The 16,167-nt window shown below is 39.1% G+C and overlaps 1 protein-coding gene across 2 annotated transcripts in view; it reads right to left on the reverse strand.

Annotated features, from left to right (window-relative positions):
- Positions 1 to 3,478: 3,478 nt before the first annotated feature.
- LATS1 (large tumor suppressor kinase 1) overlaps positions 3,479 to 16,167 on the reverse strand; it is a 34,538-nt gene continuing 21,849 nt past the window's right edge. For both annotated transcript variants that reach the window (XM_080941870.1, XM_080941871.1), the window contains 4 exons: positions 12,852 to 13,434; positions 8,969 to 9,151; positions 8,670 to 8,776; positions 3,479 to 7,376 (listed from right to left, as the gene is read on the reverse strand). In XM_080941870.1, the coding sequence (XP_080797996.1) occupies positions 6,867 to 7,376; positions 8,670 to 8,776; positions 8,969 to 9,151; positions 12,852 to 13,434 (1,383 nt within the window). In that variant the 3' untranslated portion in view covers positions 3,479 to 6,866. The remainder of the gene's footprint in view (positions 7,377 to 8,669; positions 8,777 to 8,968; positions 9,152 to 12,851; positions 13,435 to 16,167) is intronic.

The raw sequence follows: 16,167 nt of genomic DNA on the forward strand, positions 1-16,167 counted from the left end.
CTCTAGTGGATGTGAACGTTAGTGTCACAGAGCACAGAAAACTATTAATACATTAGTAAGAATAAAAATGTCTGGGCTGGCCCTCTTCCCATGGCCCGCAGCCACAGCTGCCGCCTCCCGCGGGGCACCGCGGACCTTCTTCCTTCAACATAGGTCCCAAAGCGAAAAACAGACCTATTTGGAAAAGATGCACCTAGAGGATGCCACCCGATTTGTCCAAAGGAAGAAAGAGAGAGTGAACAAACTTCTTTCAGCTATCAAAATCCCAGGCAAGACCAGAAAGGAGGCTTTCGCAGCTCATTCCGCAAGCTCTTCAAAAAGAAGTCTAGTGGATCAGAATACAGGGAAAAAACTAATGAGAACCCCTCAATGGATCCCTTACCCACCAAACAAGATTTCTTCAGAAACCGACTTGCTCTTGCAAATGGCCTTGACCAAGGAACAGCTGTGTAAATACATTTACAGTTGTATTTTTAAGAGGCAAGAGGAGAATAAAAGCTTGTATATATCTCTGCAGGAATATATATATATATATATATATATATATATATATATATATATATATATATCCCTAAGGAAAACTAATATAAATATTTACATATGAAACTAAATCAGCATACAAGATACTGAAGAGATGAAGATTAGTCTATGGTTAAGACTTGGCTTTATGAACCTCAACAATTGGGAAAAGGGAAATGAAGACTTTCCACATCATTACAGAAAAAAAAATTACTAAACTTGGAGGAAAATAAATGTTTGTAAGAACAACAACAACAACAAAAAGTCTGGGCTGGAGAGATGGCTCAGTGGTTAAGAGCAGCTCTTCCAGAGGTCCTGAATTCAATTCCCAGAAACCACGTGGTGGCTCACAACCATCTGTAATGGGATCTGATACCCTCTCCTGGTGTGCACAAAGACAGCTACAGTGCACTCATAAAATAAATAAACAAATCTTAAAAAAAAAAAGAATAAAAAAGACCATTACTCCAAGAGGTGGATTTATAATCTATATGAATGCAAAAGCCTGTTAATTTATAAAGCTGGATCATAGTTTAAAAGCTTCTCAAAGGTGCAAAATGAATGTATATGGTATAGGAAATCCTAGGACCTACAGGCTGAATGTGGAGTAACAGGAATCAGGTAGTTGTACCCCGATGTGTGAGTTAGGAGTTGGTGATGAAGTGCTACAAGAGATGTTTTTACACGTGAAATGAATGTTGTAATTTGAGTTTATGTAAATTACACCTCAATGATGCTTCTGCTGTTGTTTTGAGACAGGCAATAAACTAGAAGTGCTGGGGTGAAGTCAAGCTCTCTTTAGGCAGTACTTAGTGACTCATGGGGGCTGTGAGGTGCTGGCATGTGCTGAACCTCAGCACTCAGTGCTGGCACAGCAGTGTCACAAGTTTGTGACCGGCCTGAGCCAAACTGTGCGATGCTACCTTTCAAAAAGTAACAAGTTGAAATGGGCTTTGGTGGATTGAATGAGAATGGCCCACCTGCTTTCTTCCATGATAGGCATGTACTAACCCTCTGAAAGTATAAGCAAGCCTCAGTTAAATGTTATCTTCTATAAGGTGTCTTGGCCATGACGTTCCTTTACAGCTACAAAACAGTTAAGAAAAGGTTTCAGCCAACTTAGTAACAATGAGGATGAAGATGATGAGTTAGAGGAAATTATAAAAGATAAAAATAACATGATGAAATCCTGAGGGCTGGAGAGATGGCTCTGTGGTTAAGAGCACAGGCTGCTCTTCCAAAGGTCATGAGTTCAATTCCCAACCACATGGTGGCTCACAACCATCTGTAATTGCATCTGATTTCTTCTTCTTGTGTGTCAAGGACAGTGCGATCATAGACATGTGTGTCATATACATTAAAAAAAAAAAAAAAAGAAATCCTGAGTGCAAAATGACCTTCTTAAATAGTTCTGCAAACTAGCCTATACGTATTATGGGGTTTTAAAGCTATGGTGGGGATTTGGTGGCTGCAATGAAATTTGTATTTTTGTCTCTCATATTGTAGCTGATCAGCTCCCAGGAAAATAACACTATTTTACACCATCTTCTGGGCTTCCATTCATTTTTTTCTACTCCTTAGTCATTTCCTGATTTTTATGGTCAAAATAAACTCACCTCTATGTCCATAGCCCATCCTGTGGGAGGAAGGCAACAGAAAGTAGAGAGCAGGGACTTTCAAACTTGTCGTTTAAAATCTCCTCCTGTCTTAGTGTCACAGAGCCTCTTAGTGAGACAGCAGGGGCTGTCTGTGAATGAGGAATGCAGAATAGATGCTGATAACACGAAGAGCCTCTCTGTCTTTACCCCCCCCCCCCAGCTGACTACCGGACTCAGGGCCTTGTGCTTGCTAGCTAAATCCCCAACCCTGGTTTGGTAATCTGAAGTGTATCCTATAATAGAATAAATAAACTATTGTTGAGTGAAAAAAAGAATATAAAAAGGAAATATAAAGAAATCCTTTACTTTTCAATACCTCTACTAGAGAAAATAAAAATGTCCCATATGTTCTGCTATAATGCTTTGTCTCAACTACATGACTTTAGCATCATCGGCTATATGAACTTCAGGTCCAAAGCATCAAAGTTTTAATTATAAATTTTCTAAGATTAAAAAGGAAAGAAAGAAGCTTAGGCTGGTCCAAGGGTGATAGCAGTGGACATGCTAACAGAGGCTCAACCTAGACAGAGCTCTAGGCAACCTCGCACTATTCCAAGTGGAAGAGCCTTCCCCAGGGAAAGCACGTCAAACGGTTCTGCGAAGAATGGTCAGTCCTGAAACCATATCCATACAAGTGACACCAGACATACATATGGACCGAACAGAATGGACTTATGTATTTAGGAATAAACACAAAGACACACAGAAAGAGGCCACGAACTTGAGGAAGTGCAAAGTAGGGAACATTGGAGGGTCAGAGGGAGGAATGGGAAGGGAGGAATGCTTTTTTGACTAAAGAAAATTAAGAAATTATATAAAAGTAAAAACAATCTCAGAAAATATTATAAAATTGGGATGGTAAGATGGCTCAGCAGGTAAAGGCACTTGCCTCTAAGCCCGACAACAGGATTCGATCTTGGAGCTCCATGAATCCCACAAATCCTCTGACCTCTGCATACACGCTGTAGCATATGCACACACACACACACAACACATACATGAAAGGAAGTTAGGAAAAGAAGGAAGAAATGATAGATAAATAAGTAAAGAAAGGAAGGAAGGAAAAGAGAAAGACAGACAGACAGAAAGAGAAGAGAGCAAGAAAAAAAGAAAGGTGGGCTAAGATTGCTCAGAGGGTAAAGGCTCTTGCCCCCAAAGTTGAAGATACAAGTTTGATCCCAGCACCTGCCTGGTCAAAGGAGAGAAATGACCCCTGAAACTTGTCCTCTGTCGTCCATGTGTGCACACATGCCTCTCAATAAAACATAATACAAAAGTAACAGAATGCAGCTTTCCAGTCATAACTAAAAAATTTGAAGTTTGCTTTTTTTATTATCCCAGCAAATATTACACTAGAGGAAATGGTTGAGAGAATACAAATAGATCCATTAAAAACAGATTGTTTGCTCTATTACATTCAGAAATATCCAAAAACAGCTGTTACATTGCAAAGCTGTAATTTTTTCTAGCAAAGCATTGTCTTATAAAATGGTAGTGTTGCCATTGATTCCGTTTTAATACAAAATACTTATATACATAATACAATATAAAAGTAAACTGGGTAGTGCCCTCCACAAAGGGATATACTAAGGCACTTTACAAATATATCAATATGTTGACCCAAATTACAGTTTTAGTTTCAAAAACAGACTATTTTTCTTTAAATATCAAAGGAATTTTTTTTATTAAAGAAAAATTTCTAAAGTACCTTGGGTAACAGCAGCAGCATATCTAAAAACTCCTCCCACTGGGTTTCTAATTTCTAACATATTATTAAATCAGAATAAAACATTTCCACTCACAGTTTTGCACTTCTCAACAGCAGAAGGTAAATAACTTTTTTAAAAAGTCAGTTTCAAAGTGACTTCTTGGTCATACATTCTATAGCTTCTATTACAAATAGGAAGGTAGGACAGATACAGCGACAGGGCCTGCCTCAGACATGACTGACAATACACAACAGTATGTACAAGTACATAATTATAGAATTATACACTTTATAAATACCACTGATACGCAAAGGGGCAAGCACGGGAGACGGCGGGTTTAAGGGAGAACCGGAGAACAGTGTCTTTGCCTGTCTCCGCTAAGTGTCTAGTTGTCTATGCTCTTCTCGTTCTTTGCTCAGAAAGCAGCAGCTCCTGTGCTGGGAGAACTGTGTGTAGTCAGGGGGGGAAATAACCAACATGAGCATCCAAAATATTAAAACTGTGGTCAAAATACTAAAATCGCAGATACCAAATCCTTGTATACTGCCTCAGACAAACGCTAGAAGCTTATATTGTCAGAGGGAAGCATAGGAGGACAAATAATTTGTAGTGTTTACATTCTGAGGAAACACGGTTGTGGGGAGGAGGCAGCACCTTGGCAGTCCTGCAGTGTGAACATGACAAAGCTGGTTTTCTCCTGTATTGCACCATAATCCAGGCATAAAACCACTAAATGAGAATATCGGTCTGAGTGAAGAGCCCAAAGAACATGAGGGCTGTCTGACAATCGTGGGAACCAAGTCAAATATTCCCGAATACAATGTTTTGCATAGGCTTTTATAGACTATTCAAATGCTCCATGCCGTAAAGGCTGTTTGGTGATAGCACATTCTCTTACAGTTCTCGTTAGAAATCCTCAGAAACATAAGACATTTCAGTGCCCTCAAAATAGTGTTTAAAACATGTCAGTGTTGTGCCGGCCTTCATCGGGTCATACCAATAGCAGACCATTAATTTAAAAATGTGCTCAACTGAGCTCTGTGCAATAAATTAAAAGGAAGTAAGTTCTCATTCTGATATAGCAATTTACTCACAGGATGTAGGTCTTTAACCTGTTGTCTGGGATGTTTTATCACACCCAGGGGCTCTTGAGAGTGCATGCAATACTTTTTAATGTGTGTGGATAGACTTTTTTCAGTAGGGCCTGAGTTCACACAGCCTTTATCTCAAAAGAACCCGTGGCCCGAAGGCTCAGTTGTACATGTGACAGATTCCAAGCTCAACATGAAAGTGTAAACTAATGTTTTTCTCTCTCCTCAATTCAACCAAATAGCTTTGTCTTTAATTTTATGATACATATGGTTTTAAACAAGTTATCTTTTATAAGAAAGCTAGATAGGTAAATATCTTTCCTATCCACAAACATTAAGTCTGATAAAGCAATTCATGTTAATAAACCTTAAGAAAATGAAATACTATACAAACTTTACTAAGGTCAAAATACAGCCCCATTCTTCTTCCTAAAAGATGTTACTATGCATTTTGTTATAAATCCACAATTCTTCCTTAGAACCTAAACATTATATAAATAGGACATTAATCTTAAATAACTTAGGAAGTCTTCACTTTCTAAACTACTATATATCTAATTAGGAATGGTCATCCCAATTAAGAGTTAATTAATAATTATTTTTTAAACCAATTAATCTACTCTTAGGTATAATAGTGCCAAATAGTTACATTTTCCTATGCCAACAGTCTGCACTGTAGCACTGTTCTGAAAGAGGAAGTCTACAGCATGATGACACAATCAAGACTGGCCACTGTACAACAAAGGGACCTGTACGTGGCAGGGGCTAGGGACTGGACCCAGGGCTCTGTTTATGTTAGGCAAGTGCTCTACCACTGAGCCATATCCCCACCCCCTAGAAAATGTACGTTCTTAATGAGTTCATACACATAAATTCTAATAAAAATTTTACAAACTGAAAATAATTTCTTTTCTTAGGAGATGGAAATTTTTCTTCTAATTTTAAGTACAAATATTATAGACCTTCATTTTCAGTTTGAAACTTCGATTTATGGCAACTTTGTTCCCTTTTAAAACTGGAAACAGCAGGGTGACAGTGGCACAGACCTTTACTCCCAGCACTCAGGAAGCAGAGGCAGAGGGATCTCTATGAGTTTGAGGCCAGCCTGGTCACAGAGCAAGTTCCAGGACAGCCAGGGGTCCACAGAGAAATCCTATTTCAAAACCAAAAAACAACCAAACAAACAAAACAAAAAACTAAACCAAAACAAAAAAACCCAACAAAACAGAACCAAAGCTAGAAGCAGCATTGACACCAACGTAGAAACAAAACTGCTCTGGCTTCTTTCCAAGCTGGTATTTGAGAGAAAATGCTAGGTTAAAGATTTCTGGGAGGGAAGGGGTAAAGACATTATTTCTAGTGGACATACTGTTTTTGCTCTGTATTTGTGATTCCAGGGTATGACTTCAAGATTAGAAATACTCTAGGAACATCTTCTAAGATGATGGCTTGATTTTTTTTAAGCTTAATGTGAACTAAAACCAAAGTTATAAGGGAAATATGGATATCTTTCTTATTTGGTTAAAGCAAGATAAAACTGTCTTTCAAAAATCTTCAAAAACTCTTGAATTTCAAAATTACTTAGCATATATACAAAAGACACCAGGCTTCTCTTTTTAAACAGAGCACTATTTTTTAAGTACTTTAAGTACCAAGAACTGACTATAATACTCAGTTCATAATTTACTTTCCTTTAAAACAATTTATTCTAAATTACTGAATTAAAAGGGTGGAATAAATTAACATTTTAAAAGTTTCCCATAACTTAGGAAAATAAAATACTGTACAGAGTACACAAACTCTGTCACATTTGCATAATCCTCTCAAAACCTCAAGAAACTCTGCATTTCAGGCCTTTCTGCTAATTCTTACAATTATCTCCTAGTTTATTAAACATACACTAGATCGCGGTTGTTTACATCTGAGACTGTGTGTTGATCATCTTCATCAGACTGTTGCTCTGAACCCTGTGAGTTCATGTATTCATATTCAATAGGCTTTGGATAATTATATGGGTAGCCATTGTCATCAAAAAACCTCCGAAAGGTAAACTCATAGAAAGCGTGTTCAGGGTGCTTTCCGTCCTTATACCATCCGTTCAGAGTGTCACTGACACTCTCTTCCTCAGTACCATCACTCCACAGCTTATCAGGGTCAACAGGGTCAAAATTGGACGTATCTGTTGGGTGCGTGATTTTAGGGATGTATGAAGCAGACTGCTGTCTCAGATCGCTAGAGAAATCAATAGTCTTAAAGAATGGATGAGCCTTTATTTCATCAGCACCGTTCTTGCCTAGGCGGTCTTCTGGTCCTCGGCAGAGTTTGATAATGAGGTCAGAGGCTTCAGGACTCAGCTTAGCCTGAGGTGGGATGTGAAGAGAAGTTTGCCAGTTGATAACCTTTAGAGAAGAGTTTTAAAAATTAGGAAGAGATGAAACACAACAATTTTCCAAGTTTTGTACCAAATGTCTTACTTGATTTTCTAAATAATTTGCATGGTACTTTACCTTTAATAATAGATCGCTGCTAAAAACTACACTTTCTTCTATCCTCTCCTCATGAGAAGACTCAGAGTAAGGTTGTTTTGTTTGATATTTGTTGTTCTGTGTTTTGAGACAGGGTTTCTGTGTGTGTAGCCCTGGCTGTCTGGAAGTCGCACTGTAGACCAGGCTGGCCACTAACTCAAGAGACCTGCCTGCCTCTGCCTCCTAAGTGGTGGGATTAAAGGCCTGTGCCACTGCTACCCAGTCATTTGTTTGGGTTTTGAGACAGGATTTAGTAGCCTTGGCTGTTCTGCAACTTGCTAAGTAAACAGGCTATCACTCACAGAGATCTTCCTCTGTCTACCACTCCTGGAACTAAAGGTGTGTACTTCTGTGCTAGGCTTAAACAGGTTGAACATCCCCAATCTAAAAACATCAAAATCTAAAATACATAAAAAAAACTACATAAAATAAACAAAAATTCAGGGGCTAGAGAGATAGCTCAGTGGTTAAGAGCGCTGACTGCTCTTCCAGAGGTCCTGAGTTCAATTCCCAGCAACCACATGGTGAGTCACAACCATCTGTAATGAGATCTGATGCCCTCTTCTGGTGTGTCTGAGGACAGCGACAGTGTACTCATTCATATACATAAAATAAATACTGTAAAAAAACATAAAAATTCTTAATGTTGATATGATATCATAAGTAGGGAGCTCTATACCTGAGCTATGTTGACTGCATTCAAAAGAACTCATAAGTACTGGGTACAGCTCAATGGCTGAGCCCTAGTTTAACATATCCAAGGTCCTGGGCTTGAATCCTACTGCTCCAAAAAACAAAACAAAACCATAAAGGAATAAAAGTACACTAAAACTATAGTATTAAAAGACCATCGTATTTGACATATAAAATGAATTTCATGTTTAAACATGGAACCTATCCCTAAGAAATCTCAATGTGTACATGTAAACATTTAAAAATCTGGAGGCAGAGGCAGATCTCTATGAGTTTGAAGCAAACTGGTTTATATGGTGAAGTCCAGGTCACTCAGAGCAGCACACTTAAGACCCTGTCTCAAAACAATATCTGAAAGAATGTGAAATATTCCTGTCTCAAGTATTTCAGAAAAGATACATAAATACTACAGCACATTTAAAGATTTATGATATAAGGGATGATAATTTTTTTTGTGCAGATCCTATACCTTACCTTCATTTGTGTTTCTAATGGTGTTTGTGCCAAGAAAGGAGGTTGTCCCACCAACATTTCAAAAAGAATAACACCAACACTCCACCAATCACACAGCTGTGTATATCCTAAAGGAACCAAAATCATACAGTTATAAGAATGCTTTTAAAAATGCTCAGAATACAAACATTAAGTCAATGATTTATAATGTAAAATCAACATTTTTATATTAAACCTGAAAGAAATAGGGTATATTCTAGAGTAAGGCCAGCTGATTTGAAATACTACTGAAATGCTTGTGAAAAAAATAAATGCTTTACCTGTTCGTAGTAGCACTTCAGGTGCTATATAATTGGGAGTCCCAACCAGAGAATGTGCTAGACATCGCTGGTGCTGGCGAGCAGCTCTCCGCTCTAGTGGCTTCAGTCTGTCTCCACACCGACAGTTGGAAGGATCTCCCCATTCATTACTGAAATCCATGCTATCTTGCCGTGGGTGATCCCCTGTGCAAGAAAAAGGGAAATTCAAATGAAGCAATAAGGACAAAAGTAACCTCAAGTCTGTGTACTCTGGTCATGATTCAGGGCTGGTAATATTTTTCCCGGGATGGGTCAGTGCACGGAGGACATCAAATCTCTGGCAGTGGTACTATTACTGATGAGAGACTGCTGAGGTATCAACAGGAAAAGTTTTGAACTAAGAGAAATTGAAGACTCAATAATTTATTCAGTCTTAGACGGTAACAATGTAAGTCATGAATAGGGGAGAATATCTCATTCAGACTATTCTATTTTTTTCCCTGGGATTATTTTTAAACACATTTCCTCAATTGTATTCATTTAGCAGATGATAATAAACACAAAGATTCTTCTCTCAGCTCACACTCTGGCGGGGGAAGCACAACAATCAGGCACACATACAAGAAACAGTGATGATGAGGGCTGGGGTGGCTCTCAGCTGGCAGCATTTGCCTCGCCTGGGCTTCCATGCTCAGACCTGCAATAACTTGGCCTGGAGGAATGCCCCTGTAATCCTACCATGGCTTTGCTGGCTCCTGTTAATTTCTCTCAGCAGATGTCTCTGTTATGTGTATACATTCTCGTATATGCACCTGAATGAATGCAGTACCCTCAGAAGCAGCAGTGTCAGTCAGGTCTGCTTGGAACTGGACATACAGGTAGGTGTGCTAGGAACTAAACTCAGGTCCTCTGCAAGAGTAGTATGCATTCTCAGGTGCTGAGCCATGTCTTGAGCCCTATTTTTTTTTTTTTTTTTTGAGACCATGTCTCATTATAAGCTAGACTGCCCCCAACCTTTGTAGCATGACTTTAATCCCAGCACTTGGGAGGCAAATATGACTTCAAGGTCAGCCCCATCTACATACTGAGTTCCAGGAAACCAGAGCCTGGAAGAGAGATAACGTCTCAAAAACAAGAGGACCGGCAAGCAGCCAGTACTCAGGACCTGAGTTTAATCCTCAGGTGAAGGAGAAGCAACTGTAGCAAATGTCCTCTGACTTCCACATGCACACATACACAAAATAAAGGTCAATGGTTTGTTGTTGTTTAACCAGGAAATTTAAAGAAATTAAAAGAAAAAAGTCTCAGTCAGTAAAGAGACAGCTACAGACGCCGAAGAACTGCTAACCCCCTGTAAAATCTAGTGCATAACCGCCCCAGGAAAGGCAGAGAGAGGGAGACCCCTGGAACTCACTGACCAGCTAGCCTATCAAAATCCAGTAGTTCTAGGTACAGTATCGTCTCAAAACAAGGTTGGAAAATAAATGTTCTGTTGATATGACTCAGCTGGTCAAGGAGCTTGCCACTAAGCCTGGTGACCTGAGCTGAATCACTGGAACCTCCACAGTAAGATGGAATGAACCAGCTACCGCACATTGTCCTCTGATCTTCAAACATTATGGTATGCACACACTGTGCCCACAGACACAAACAATAAATAAACATAAATATAAAACTTAAGATAACCATCAAGGAAGACACCTGACACAGACCTCTGCCCCAACACATGCCCATAAAAACACACGAACTGTACACACACCTAGCCTACATGTTTAGCATGGAAGATGCTCTGGGCGCCAGTCCCCAGTACTACACATGTACATGAATCTGCAGTCCCAGCTATTCAGAAAGCAGAGACAGGAAGATTAGTTGAACCCATATGTTCAAGATCAGCCTGGAGAACACAGGAAAAAGAGTATCCTATAAAGACAATACAAGAAGTGGCACAAATGTGACTTCACTGTTACATTAGAGACTAGATGGCAGTGGAGACCTGAAGGAGAAAGTAACATTTGGTAAGATGTAAAAGACAAGAATCAGGACAAGGCTTCCACAGAGAAACAGCAACAGAAGGCAGGCAGTACATTCAATAAAGGAGAGATGCAAGGGCAACACACAGATTTACACAGAAAAGATGGGGGGGGGGGTCTGAAGCAAGAGAACAGTAAGATCTGATACATGGCTGACAAAAGGAGACCCCAGAGTGTGGAGGCTGCAGCTGGAAGGACACTGCAGCTGTGTGCAGAGAGCAGACCTCAGGAGAAGAGGAGGAGACAGGCCAACTACAGGAAGCTTGGCTGAGGGCAGGTGCCAGAGCTACACTGTTCTGAACAGAGAAGGACGGAAGTAAGCAGACAGCTTGGTAGTTCTTTCAGTTTTAACAGCTATGTAAAATCCATGTAGAAACAGGAAAAGACCAAATCATTAACATACACAGGGTATTTAAAACCACTTGCCGTATCTGAAATTAACCTAATTGTAATAATCTCCTGGGAAATTTTACTATAATATAATTCTCATTTTCCAGAGAATATTCTTCAGTCAAGAGTCTGGAACAGAGCCTAGGATTTATACATTTGAGGAGAATCAGAGATAATAAAGTTAAATGTGGGTGACAGTTAATTATACTCATTCAGTGTGCTGGGTATGAAGAACATGCCTATATTTCCTGAACTTGGAACAGAGGCAGGATAACTGAGTTTAGCAGTGAGTTCAAGACTAGCCTGTGCAGCAGAGTAAAACCCTCTCGCTCAATGAAATACATGAAAAAGAAAGAGGTCAATTTGCCTATGTTCACAGAAGCACAGAAGCCTAACACTTACCTTAGAGGTTGCTATAAGCACTAAATTAAAATTTATGTAAAGCACCTAGAAGATTGTAAGTATTCAACAAGTGTTAGATCAACTTACACTTCCATTAGCGCTTGAAGGGTTCTTGGTGAGGCAGTGTGGTAGAGAGAACATGGGCCCTGTAATCAGACAAACCTAGGTTCAAAGCCTAGCCCTTACACTTAACTTCTGTCTGACCTTGGACAAGTTACTTCACCTAAGTCTCACGCATTCATTCTGCTTCAGTGCCATATGACTAAATAGAGTCATGTGTATGTGTTGGGTTAAACAGGTTATATGTTCTAAATAACAGTGAAAACAAATCTATACACTGTCACAGAGAAACCTCAAAAACAAAATAACAAAAAGAAACAAGAATACATACAGGATGATTACAGTTTCAAGAATAGAAAAAAATGAAGTAATATATTGCTGAGAAATGCAATATATAATGCTATAAAGTATGGTGTCCAGGCCTAGTCACACAGGCCTATAATCCCAATTACATAGATACCTGAGGCTGAAGGAACCCCAGCTGAAGGCTTATACAGAGTATAAGTTCAACTGTAGTCTAGGCAACTTATTGAGATACTGTTTCAGAATAAGAAATACAAATGTTGAGGCTGTAGCTCAGGAGAAGAGTACTTGTCTACCAGGCAGGGGACTAAGAAACAACAGCAGTAGCAATCAAGAAAAGTGAAGAATGGATCTCAAAGTCCTAAAGGTTGGGTGTCTCTGAAGGAGAGAAGGGAAAACAGTTAAGGGTGTTTACTATCTACTAGTTAGCTTGGTGGACAGAGAAACTTTATTCAAAAATTACTTTAAAAACTGACATATTTCAAAAGTCACAAAATTTTGTAGTAGTTACTTTAAAACTTTTAGTAATGCTTAGAAATAAACTTTATGTACTCTTTAACTTTGTAAATGTACAGGCTTAAGGGATTCACCTAAATTTATTAGGAGAGTAAGAACCAGTCTATGTCTACTGGTCTCATCCACTGTTAAAGCCATTGTAAATTGTGCTGTATAATGGACTATATTATGGTGAGTTAAATGGAATTTACAAGCTCACTTACCACTCTGGTAGTACTTGGAGTCATGTGTCCATCTGAAGCCAGTGCACAAGCCAAAGTCAGTCAATTTAATATGGCCATCTCGGTCAATCAAAATGTTATCAGGCTTAATATCTCTATGAATAAAACCCATTTTATGAACACTTTCAACTGCACAGGTAAGTTCTGCTATGTAGAATCGTGCCAGATTTTCGGGAAAGATGCCCATTCTAATTAACAGGCTCATCATGTCCCCCCCAGGAATGTAGTCCATCACGAAGTACAAATTGTCCTTGTCCTGGAACGAGTAATACAAGCGGACCACCCACTCATTGTCAGCTTCTGCTAGGATGTCCCTCTCAGCTTTCACATGAGCCACCTGATTTCGAAGCAGAACGTCTTTCTTTCGAAGAGTTTTTGTTGCATACAAAGCTTTAGTATCGACTTTTCTTGCTAGACAGACTTCACCAAACGCTCCTATTCCTAATGTCTTTATCTTTACAAACATGGACTTGTCCATTTTAGCCCTTTTAAGGCGAATATAATTAGACTCTTTCTGGCAAAGCATCTTTCTCATTTGATCCTGGGCATCTTGAGATAGTCCAACCTAGGTAAATAAACTCAAGGTTAAATAAGGAAGTGCACTAAATAGTAAGACATAGCTTAAAAAACAATCCAGGCATATTTTTGAAAGTTAAATGCATAATAATTTTTAATAAAGCATGTTAGAATTCTAGAGTGTATTTCAGAGAAAAATTAATGATCAAAGTGAAGCTTAAAAGATAGTAAACACACAAGGTGAGTACAGATGCAAGTCCAGCTGTGGGAGCAAGAGGAGGTTACCACCAGTCAGGCTTCCATTCCTCCCTAAAGCACCCGGGGAGGCTTCGGATGCACAATGAAACAGTGTCTGCGGACACACATTCGCAGCTCTCTCCATGTCTCCATGCATGCCCCCGACTACAGGGTCAGACACCTTCACTAAATCCTTTCTTGTAGACCAGCAAGGCTTCTGGTATTTTCTTCTTGATTTTATCTTTCCCAGAAAGAATTCTTTCACTCTAGGTTCAACTGTTCTTTAAAACACAGAGGGGTGGGGGGAAGCAAGGAAGGAAGGAAAGGGCTCAGCTGGTAAAGGCCAAGTGTGATTCTCCCAGTTAATCCCTAGGACCCACATGGTGGACAGAACCAACCAGCTCCTTCATGTTCTCAGAGGCTAAAAAATATATAAAAGTCATGGTAATCTTCTTTTTCTTTCTTAGGATATCAGCATAAAGGTGAGACTCTTAGTCCACCTCTAACAAAGTACAAAAGGGACAATGCGTTTATCTTTTATATATTCTGAAATAGTTTTAAAAGTCATTGTGAATAAGGGTGTTATCAAAACAGATGAACACCTGTACTTAGAAAGCCTGTAGGGGGTTCTTAAGCTCATGAAGGATTTACTAAAGTTGGAAAGGACAAGACTTGGAAAAGTAGAGTCTAATATTAGAAATGCAGTACTAATTTCATACAGCAGCCTCATGCTTCTGTTAGGTTGTGCATTTGCATGCAAAGTCTTTTCAGAGTGGTAGCATGCCAGACTTAGTACAGAACTCTTCCTCTTAAGTCTTACTTGCCTACACAGTAATGGAGGCTACAGAAGTCAGCAAAGCTTCCAACACCATGAAAGTTTAAGTCAGCTATTAGTGAAAGTGAAGAAGAAAAAGGAAGAAAATAGACAGACTTAAGTCAGAAACTCTAAGAACAATATGAATAAGAGAGTATGGGGCATTTCTTATGTAACGTAATTATTTTTCATTATTTATAGTAAGAAAACAGTACTGAACTATAAAGTGAGATTTGGGAAGAAGCTAATCTTCTCACACTTTGAGCAGTACATGTCAAATGAGGGAGGAGTCAAAGCTCTGCATTCTAAGCATGTGACAACACCATGTGATGGTGACAGTTCTACCAAACACCCCTCCCCCACCACCGGAGCAGAACGACCCCATCTGAAAGGCGTGCTCAGCACTGTGCTCTCCTCCACATGTCCTTTCAGCACATGTCCCTCAAATATTAGAAGAGGAAAGTAATAGTAATGCGATTATTTTGACATTTCTTTTTATTTGTTTTTAGTTTTGTGTGTGTGTAGTGTGTGCTTGCTGTCTAGCTGTGGCTGCCTTGGAACTATCAATGTAGACTGCAGCCTCTGCCTCCTGAGTGCTGAGCTTAAACGTGGGAGCCACCATGCCTGGTGATTTTAACATTTTCTTTCTTTTTTTTCAAAGGTTTATTTATTTCATATATATGAGTACACTGTAGCTGTCTTCAGCCACCCCAGAAGAGGGCATCAGATCCCATAATGGTTGTGAGCCACCATGTGGTTGCTGGGAATTGAACTCAGGACCTCTGGAAGAGCAGTCAGTGTTCTTAACCGCTGAGCTATGTCTCCAGCCCAACACTTTCTAATAATGTGCTTGTAAAGAACAAACACCAAATTTTCAACCAAATAACAAATCAAGAGGTAACTTGGGGGGTACACCTAGACCTTAAATCATTAATAACTCAAGAGCTAAGAAGGTAGCCTTGTGGCAATTTTTGGTATTTAAAAATTATTATGCTTAATCTTTACACACCAAGAAAACTTTGACTATTTCCATGTTATGTTTTGTTTTACATGTATGTTATGTTTATTGTAACTAGTAAGATTTCAATATATACTATCAAACCTTAAAAAAATCAAGTACTGACAAAAATATATTCATATAGTTTTAGTCCAAAATGCTTTTTAAAATCTCCATATGTATCTGTTTTTTTTTAAATAAAGTTGTAAAAAAAAAAAAAGAGGTAACTCGGGCTGGAGAGATGGATCAATGGTTACGTGTGCTGCCTGCTCTTCCAGAGGACCAGGCTCAGGTTCAATCCCCAGCAACTCCGTGCAACACACGGTCTGTATCTGTCTCTGCTGGCTCTGTAGGCACTGCACACATGTGTTAACTTATATTTACACAGGCAAACACCCCACATACGAAAAAATATAACGAGTCTTATAAAACGTAAGAGGTAACTCGGATATTTCTGATTTTTTATGTTATAAATTAATGTATAAAACCTAGAAACTGCTGGACACTGGTGGCACGTGCCTTCAATACCAGCATTTGGGAGGCAGAGGCGGAAGCAGGCAAATCTATGTGAGTTCAAGTCTGGCCAGATCTATAAGAGCGAGTTCCAGGTCAGCCGGGGGCACACAGTAAAACCCTATCTTAGGGGGAAATAAGCACAAAGTAAAACTTAACCCTTGTTTCAATTTCCATATTTCATATACCTTATATATAATTTAAAAGTTACATAAGAGCTT

This window comes from Micromys minutus, assembly GCF_963924665.1.
Source record: "Micromys minutus genome assembly, chromosome: 30".
Classification (NCBI taxonomy): Eukaryota; Metazoa; Chordata; class Mammalia; order Rodentia; family Muridae; genus Micromys; species Micromys minutus.